At 47.9% G+C, this 9409-nt stretch overlaps 1 protein-coding gene across 2 annotated transcripts in view; it reads right to left on the bottom strand.

The window, feature by feature from the left end:
* Positions 1 to 3602: 3602 nt before the first annotated feature.
* Positions 3603 to 9409, bottom strand: part of LOC119450265 (uncharacterized) — a 75194-nt gene continuing 69387 nt past the window's right edge. For both annotated transcript variants that reach the window (XM_037713673.2, XM_037713674.2), the window contains exon 7: positions 3603 to 9152. In XM_037713673.2, the coding sequence (XP_037569601.1) occupies positions 8316 to 9152 (837 nt within the window). In that variant the 3' untranslated portion in view covers positions 3603 to 8315. The remainder of the gene's footprint in view (positions 9153 to 9409) is intronic.

Here is a 9409-nt window from a genome sequence, read left to right as displayed (position 1 = left end):
TGCGCTGTGCTCTCGCCGCTTCGCGTTGAAGCGAGAAGCAGCAAGAAGGTCAATTCGCTCGCTGCTGCTGCCGCAATTTCTCACTCCAGCGTTTTGGCAGCGAGTGTGCGCGGTAATCAAGTGTTCATGTTTGCTTATGCGCGCGTGACAACGTACTTGTTAATTTAGTTAGTAGGCGAATGTTCCCAACTTTATACGGCCGATAAAAACTACTATCCTTACTTCGTATAGCTGTCTACTAATTTGCTATCGCAATCGATGCTTCGCCTTTCGGGCGAAACCACGACTTGTTTTACCTTAAACGACAATGAGCCAAAACTACGCTTCGGATGCGAAGCCGCAGATGAATACTGCGCACTCACCGATACATCAGACACGAGAGCTTGACAGTGTTAGCTACGAAAGTTTATTTCATGCAGTTCTGGTGTTGTCGTGGTTACTTGCCGCAAGAAGTCGCCCCTACATAAAGAAAAAAAAAGCCTTTGCCCCCATCAACGATTCTATGTACCTCACCCTTTCAAGGCAAGGCCGGAGGGCGTTATCCAGTACAACTATACGACACGGTTTCGCAGTTCAGATAGTTAAGAGACATGTTGCAGCTGCGCGAGCAGCATAGGCGTGTCGGAGCTCCAAGTCAGCGCGCTCGACGTTCACATATGGTTAGTTAGAGCGATGGCGACGCGCTAAAGCTCGTGCTGTACATGTTTCCGCTTCTTATTTTATATAACGAAACGCGCACCGCGTGCGGCAGTTCCTGGAGGGGTCCTCGCGCAGCGAGAATCACACCGCTGAGTAAGCGTCTGCGAGAATCTGCGCGCGCAAGTAGGAACGAAAGTAAACGCTGGCATGTGCGCTCACGCGGAACCTATCCGCGGAATCGATACGCTAGAGAGGTTTAGCGACGGAATATTTCTGTACGGTAATGCAGTGAAATGTGGAAGGTACAAGGCAGCCGCATTGCTGTATTACCGCACTGCCTGGTGTGTGTGTGTGTGTGTGTGTGTGTGTGTGTGTGTGTGTGTGTGTGTGTGTGTGTGTGTGTGTGTGTGTGTGTGTGTGTGTGTGTGTGTGTGTGTGTGTGTGTGTGTGTGTGTGTGTGTGTGTGTGTGCGTGCGTGCGTGCGTGTGCGTGCGTGTGCGTGTGTGTGTGTTTGTGTGTGTTTGTGTGTGTGTGTGTGTGTTTTTATATACGGTGATCATGATGCCGCGTTTCCGTACCAATTGTACGGTAATCCTCTGGCTTGAAACTGCTTCATTTTGCCGCACGGAAATGTTTATTGTAAGGTCAGCTAGGCGGTGTTCTGTGCCGTAATGCGGCGTCGCCACGGCTCTTTAACGACAGGCGTAAAATATGAGTGCAACGTCGGCACAAGTGAGAAGAGGGTGTGTGCCGAGTTCTGCCAAGTCAGAAGCAAATGAAACTAACTATAGAGCGCCAGTTGTGAAGCTCTAACTATACTCTACAGGTGAGTCACTATCATTTCTTTTCTAGAACGCCGATGCCAAGAATGTGACTAAACCACTTCCATACAGTTCCGCAGGCAACTAGATCGTATTCGGGATGAATACCTTACGTGACCGTTATTTTTAAAATGATTGAAAACAATGTGCAATTGAATGTCTTTCAGGAGGATATATATATAGTAAATTGCAGCATGGGCAATAAGTTAATGTTAAAAACATAATTGATGAATTTTTGTGGATTAGTCGATTATTCATTTCAATTTTTTGTGCAAGTAATGTCCACCTAGTCAAGAGTTCGACGAAAGCTCCTCTGTTCGAAGTTCTCGAAGTTCGACGAAAGCATGTCCACCTCTTCGAGTAGACCAGCTCATGAACTAGAATTGTGCTATCTGCCACAGGCAACCTTTAAAATTTTTTTGAAAGTGTTTGTTGAAACATCCCGTATTAATGGCCTCTGCATGCAAGAGGCGATGTTTCCATCCCTAAGGCGTAAATGTTGTAAATAATTAGACGAGCTTTTTTTGTTTCCTTTTTTTGTCACCAGTCATTAGCATTGCCTACTGGAAAGAGAATCAATATTGAGACACATATCATTCGCGTGCTTTTCACACGCCGTTGATAGAAGACTCTGCCGAAGGGGTCGCTGAAGTCGGCAAGTTTTTTTTCAGGGTCAAAAAAGCACGAAAATTTGAAGTGAGGTGAACATACATCAACATATTTTTTCTCTAGGTATAGGCTATCCATTTAGCTGGCTACCTGCTTCTCTTTAAAAAATATAATAAACTTTGTCCTGTGTGTAAATTTAAATATATTGTGTCTGTGCATCGTGTTCTCAGCGGAAATTAAAAAAAAAAACTGTTGAAATGAGGAAACACGGATGAGGTAGCCGCCGCTGGCGCTTCTAATGCGCTTGTCCTCCTATTGTCAGGATTTGCCGAACTAAAGCGAAAGTATAAATTAAAAGCCGTGCACGTCCACGCCAACAATGGTGCCGTAATCTTTTAGCCACAACAAAGGTGAAAATGTAGAGGCAACGCAAGAGAATCCTCCAATTATGTGGGTAACCGAACTCCGGTAATGACACATTAGGGTCGGGGAGGGGGGGGGGGGGGCAATTCTGCCGAATTTGTTTTCTATTTACTCTTCTTTTTCCCATTTTTCCCATCTCCACTCCAAACGGGTGGGTGTGGAGTATCTTGCTGGCCGGTTTCTCTTTCTTTCTGTGTAGGGTTTATTCTTGTTTACATGTGGTAGCACGGAGCAGAGGTAGAACACTAGGCTTCTAATCTGAAGGACGCAAGTTCGAATCCTCCTCCAGTCCACTACATTTTCAGGCTTGGAGCGGCGCCTCGCACCGGCAAAAAAAGAAAAAAAATAATAATAACTTGCCAAAAGCCAGTTGAGCTATACTAGTCCAGGTGCAACCAAATTGGGAAGGTCCACTAATCTTCAACAAAGGCACTCCCTCACCAGAAGAGGAATTGGCCTCGCTGGTGCAGTATTGGGCCACTACCTCCCTCATTACTCCTGCAATTAACCCATGGCCCTGGCAGTCCCCAGCAGCTGCGGAGCACCTGACCAAGGCGGCGGTCAGACCTGCAACGCGGCAGAGGGTGCGAAGAATCTCTAGGTCCGAACAGGCCGCCACTGGAAACTGAACCTGGCAACGTTCAACAGGCGCACCCTATCGAGTGAGGCTAGCTTAGCACGGCTATTTGAGGAATGAGGGCGACGATATCAAGTCGCGGTCAGAACTTGGGGTATAAGTTTCGAAAACACAGGGCTCGTTTTGGCAACAAGTTCTTACGCTAAAACTGTTAGTGAGAGCATGATGCCAGCAAATCGCGATGTTGAACATATTATTAACGAACGCGGCCCGCCAATGGAAAAAGCTCTCCCCCCCCCCCCCCCCCCCAAAAAAAAAAAATAAAAAAAAAGAAAAGAAATCAGTGAATTTACCACAAGGCCATGATGGCGCCCGAACCTACCGGATCCTTCGGGAACTTCGAGAGCCTGCCAGCAGAATGGACAGATCAGAACCAACTATGCATATAGAGTATACATTTCCACCTCGCTATCAAAGCGTATAGTGCATACATACACTCGCTATCAAAGACACCGCAATGGCAAGCACGAGAGACACGTCTTTTCTTCTTTTATTTTGCAGCCGAAAGTGTACAAAAAATAATAAATGCATTCTCAATTGCGTCAAAATCGAGAATACATAAAAAAAAAAAACATGAAGCACAATTCACTTTTGCAACGAGGCAAGAGCAGAGCGTGAGTTGTCGACAACGGTGGTCCGCTTAATTGCGATAAACGCTTCCGATAGATCGAAAGTCGCACTCGGTTAATTAAACTTGAGGAAGAGGCGCTAGGCAAGTCGAATGCTGAGAGGAAAGACAGAAGAAACAGCAGCAGGTCATCGCGCTTCTCTGGGGCCACGTACGCATATTCTGCAACGACCACTATAGTCTCCATTTTCGCTGGTATATATATATATATATATATATATATATATATATATATATATTATTAACACGCACTCCTATATTCAACATAGGTGATATGATGTGGCCAGAAGCAAGCTGTGCTTCCAAGTTCTCCAGTTAAACCTCAGGTAAACCAATGTACCTGCGTATACGCTTCAAATTTTCGACGTGAGATATGCGTTTAAATCTGTGACATTCTTTGTCGCGTAACAGATGGAAATAACCAGAAAAACGAAGAAGAAATACAACTTAGTCGAAAATAGGTATGAGGACAAGAATAAACGTCAAGATTAGGCGGATATACCAATAAAGTCGCCAAAAGCAACGAGACAATCCTACAATTTCTGACTCGAGCAAATCAAGCCCAGTATCTCCTATAGTATAGGCGGACACGGTACACCTTGCTCGGTATAACGAAGCGATGAGAAAATAAAGTCATTTCTTCCTTCATGATTAAACTGATTGCTAACCGGCCCGCCAACAAAATTCTGTTGTCGCATCCGTTTGCTCTGTTTCCATCAGTCGGCATTCGCTCAGCGTGATCGTTGCAGAATATGCGACGTGTATTACACGCGTGCGTAGAATTCTACGTCACGAAGTCGGCATGCACCCGCCAATTTTGACAACGAATTAGCAAGGTCAGCCGGTCAGTGATATATATCATCCGACCGAAAAGCTTTATAACATCGGCCCCCGGGGCTCAAATTTTTTTCTAGTATACAATGTGGAATCTCGTAATGATTGCACAGTTAAACCTCGATTTAACGAAGTCGGTGCGACCCGAAAATTGCTTCGTTAATTCGAAGACACTTAAACCTCGCAGGCGAATATATATATATATATATATATTACAATAATGCATTAAAAATATATTCTTTACATGCGCCCGCACTTATCGTATAGACAGCGAGCCCGCGTCTCGTGTTCTTCATGGGAGCGGCGAGCCCCGTCCGTCACGTACCTGAACCGAAACCCAGCATACCCATATTTTCCCCATACTTCCCCCCAACACTTCGTTAAATCGGGCGAGGCGTTGAGTTCACTTCCTTCTTCCGAGTTTCGCAACGCATTATATAGGCTCTATGAGTGTTCGCCGGCAAATCGAACGCAGCCCTTCGTTAAATCGCAAATTCCGTAACATTGCGTTTCGCTAAATCGAGGTTTGACTGTATTTCGTAAATGTAGGCTTTCACTGCATACATGCACTGACACATGACTTCTGATCGAAGTGATGACGAAAGAAACAAAGAAGAAAATAAAGAGAAAGAGAAAAAAAAGAAAAGAGGCAAGAAGTGCAGCCGTAAAACGAAATTCGGCCGGCTCTATATATACACCGCACCAGACACACGTCAAACGGTGAGGGAGAATTATACGATGGCAAGTGTAGTATAAGGTGACAAGTAGACAAGAAAGGCTTCTTTGCTGCCTCGAATGTGTGAGCGCACGCGCGTCATTAAACTATACAATACGCGTCATTGGCACACACGCACGCACGCACATGGTTAAACTTAAAATGCTCACAACGTCGCCTGTGTCGTCGTGCTGCGAACAGATCTAGCCCGCGACAAACGACAGTGTTATATATGTACATAATCGCGAAGTATTTATACACAAGATAGCGTTTCTTGGCGATCTTTAAAAGGGACATTAAAGAGAGACACTGAGTAAGTTTGTAGACTGATAAAACTCCTTCGACACTCCACTTTCCTTAATTTCGCGGCGACACGATTGATTACTAGAAGGTAAAACAAAGACCAAACTCGGATTATTAATATTGTAATAATATTTTTTTTTTTTTTTGCGCCGGAACCACAGCGCCGGTACGTCCAGTGCGGCGTCACGGACAAAGCATAGCGGCGTTTATACGTGAATGCGCCAGAGTGGCGCGTACTTATAACATCGAATTTCTAGCGCGTCGCTACCTGAAACTGGTGCGAGGCTTGTTTCGGACGAAGGGGAATGCGCCACATGTAAGCGCTGTCGCATATAGTATATGCGCTAAAACCGCTATGCGTCACAAAAAGATGCGACGCGCGCCGTACTGTCGCATTCATGTAAACATGGCTTATATACTTTCGTATATGGGCCGCTATGCGGTAGTACAGTTTCCGTAAACTTGCTAAGTTGACTCTTGGCTTCTTCAGAATACAACGCAGTCCGTCTTCATCGAATAATAATAATAATAATAAAAAAGAACTAGGCCTAAGCCGACGCCGCCCAAATCCATGCATGACGACCCGGCGAGCTTCTGCGGGGGCTTCCGAGGTGGGGTTGCCACCCATCTTTGGTGTTTGCCTTTTTTTTTTTCTGGCTTGGCAAGCCTGCTATCATGGCAAGAGTGGCGTTTTTAAAATTTTTACTTTTGTAGAAGGGTAATTTACTATTACAGCTCAACTTACTTTTCTCTTTAGTGTCCCCTTTAAGGTGTTTTCCTGGCAATACGCACATAGAAACTTCGACGACGTGGCACGCGAATTTATGTGAAATTCTTGGAGAAGTGCTTTCCCGACACGTGCGCTGTTTTCGTGGATCTGTGTGCCATTATGGGCCTGCATTAACGGGACACCGAAACACGCTTATACGACGAATCTATACGGCTTCCTTTGTCTCCAAGGCTAGCATTGTCGGCGTTTCGAGCACGCGATGCCGTTGCCGAGCCAGGCCGCCGTCTCTATCCCTATATCTAGCCAAGTATCTACAGCCAGTTGGCAACAGTGTAAGCACAACAATGGCGGATTAAAAAAAAAAGCAGCGTGTCCGTCTAGTCGAGTGAATCCTTACTTTTCAAGACACGCCATGCCGCGTGCTTGCCAGTCCTTTCTTGTTAAGCAGCGTTAAAAGATTTAAGGTAGCCGGCTCGTACGCTCACGTTCGTAAGTTCACTCAGGCCAATCGGTTTCGAGACGTGTCACTCGGGTCACCTGCTGAAAAATACATTAAGCCCGTCATAATGTTTCTCTTCTCAGACGGGTATGTGCTGAGTCAGCGCTATCTATAGAGTCGAGGTAAAATGCAACACGGGGTATGCAGGTACTTGAGAAAATGCGCATGGACGACATTGAATTACAGCGGGCGTAACGTTGAGGCTAACGGCGCGCAAATTAGAGAACTTTAGAAATAAGGGACCCAAAGTTGGGTGACGCTATCGGCCAGGACATCCAAAAGAACGCAGAGAGAGTACGAATTAACCTAAAAGGTGCACAAAAGTGTTAGTGTTTTCGGGCACGCAAAGCTGCTTGAGGACGCTACTTCTAAAATTCCCTGTTGTTTGCCTGGCAAGCAGCTACTGTACACCAAGTGATGAATGCGTAAGGCTGGCAGCGATTTTGGAGCTGCTGAGGAAATCAGTATATATTTGAGCGGCACCAACACTTCATTGAAAGGTCACTGGTCCCGTCAATAGTTAACAAACTTTGAAAATCGCACTTAATGACTGATAGTATGAAAGCGACGTAATAAGCGCAAACGTAAAAATAGAGTTTATTCAATTACCTATTTTTTATTATAAAGTATTAAATTATAGCTGCGCAAGCGATTCCACCTCGACGAATACCACTGATCTCGCAACCATGCCTGGGCCATATTTCTTCTAAGGACGTAATTGTGTAAGTTTGGCATAAAGTGAGCTGCATGTGGGCATCTGAAAAAAAAAAAGTTTCCTCCTTTCCTATTTGCTCGCAAGCGTCGCTCTGTAGATAAAGTTTCTACACCGACGTCAGACCATATGGAAGAAGGCACTTGAAATGCGGACATCACCATCGCCCAGTGCATGACGGCATCAAGCTCACTGCAATGAACGCGACTGCCAAACGGCCGGACAGGCTGACCGTAATTTCGGGAAAGAGCACTTTGAGATTTGTAGGGTGGACCCGGGTGAGAATATATTTCGTAAGTTGCGATGTTTCATAAGACGTCACTTGAAGTTGCGTGAACAACCCGTGGAAAAGCGGAAGAGCATACGTGTTACTTTCTTCCTTTCATATCCTCCATAATGACTCGAATAAGCTCGCATTTACATTCCGAAAATATACCTCGCGAAAGTGTCGGCATGCATGCTTAACGCTCGCCGAATGCACGCGCATGCTTCGCTAATGCGGCTACATCTTGACAGTCAGATGCGACACGCGAAACAGCTGCCACACGTGTACAACACTGTGCACACCCCATTTGCTGATGAGACAGAACACGCCGAGGTCCTGCGCAGCCGCAGCTCATTGAGCAGCGCCCGATGGTCAACACGCGCAACAATAAGGCGCACTGATGTAGCAGCCGGCGCCGCCAAAACACACACATCCATGCGCTTCTCCGCGGGCGCGCCTAATGCTTGGTTATCGGAGAGTAGTCGTCACCACCGTCCTCGTCACAGCGCAATGTCCCTGATGCTGTGACTGGAGCTGGTGTCCGACTCGTTGCCACGCACCACGGAGCCCGGCCTGTTGAGGTACTGGAAGGGCCTCTCGGGGAGCCGCTCCAGAGTGACGTCTCCGAAGCCCCGCACGTCCAGCACTTCCCAGCGGTTGTTGCGACCGCCGTGGCGCCGGAACTTGGGTCGGTCGAGGCTCTGCGTCGCATAGTCCACGGGGCCCCCCGGGCTCGCCACCGGCGAAGGCGAAACAGCGGCCGCACCGGCCGAACCGTTCGTCGTCCAGGGCTCTCCCCGGTTCAGCTCCGACGTGGAGCGGGACATGCTGCGGTAGCCGTTGAGCAGTCCTCCTCCTCCGCCGCCGTTGGCGTGCAAGCCACCGCGGGCCACGAGGTCGGCGAACGAGGAGGCGTCGAACTCCGACCTGGGACTCGGGCCGGCCCACAGGGCCGGGTTGGGCGCATAGAAGTCTACGCCCGACGGTCCCAACACGCAGCCGTTGAGGCTCCCGTTGAAGGCGGCGTTGTAGACGCCCTGCTGCTGGTGGTGGTGGTGGTGCTGCCCGCCGCCGCCCACGGCGCGCACCATGATCCCGGACACGGACGAGGTGCTCCGCTTGAGCGCCGAGTTGTGCGCCACGATGTACGTCGGCTCGCTGTCGGCGGCCGTCGCGTACCGGGACCTCGAGGACAGGGAGCCTCCGCCGCCGGCGTTGCCGTTGGCGCGATGGATGCCCGGGCTGGCGCTGCCGCTGGCCACGCCGTTGCTCGCGGAACCACTGGGACCCGCCGAGCCGTTGCTCTTGCTGGGCACCAGGTCCCGGTACGAGGTGACCTGCGGAAGACATTGAGGAAATCCATGAGCGACAAGTAACCCTCTCTAAGGTGGGGTGGAAATCATGCTTTGTCGATAGCCATAGACACAATTGTATTCTTTCTTTCTTTCTTTCTTTCTTTCTTTCTTTCTTTCTTTCTTTCTTTCTTTCTTTCTTTCTTTCTTTCTTTCTTTCTTTCTTTCTTTCTTTCTTTCTTTCTTTCTTTACAAAGCGCGATACCACTGTTCTGGAACCACATGCCAAATCAGTGAGCACG

The sequence above is a fragment of the Dermacentor silvarum genome, chromosome 4, assembly GCF_013339745.2.
Source record: "Dermacentor silvarum isolate Dsil-2018 chromosome 4, BIME_Dsil_1.4, whole genome shotgun sequence".
In the NCBI taxonomy this organism is placed as follows: domain Eukaryota; kingdom Metazoa; phylum Arthropoda; class Arachnida; order Ixodida; family Ixodidae; genus Dermacentor; species Dermacentor silvarum.
Note: the sequence above shows the minus strand (reverse complement) of the source record. Positions and strands in the feature narration are given on the sequence as shown.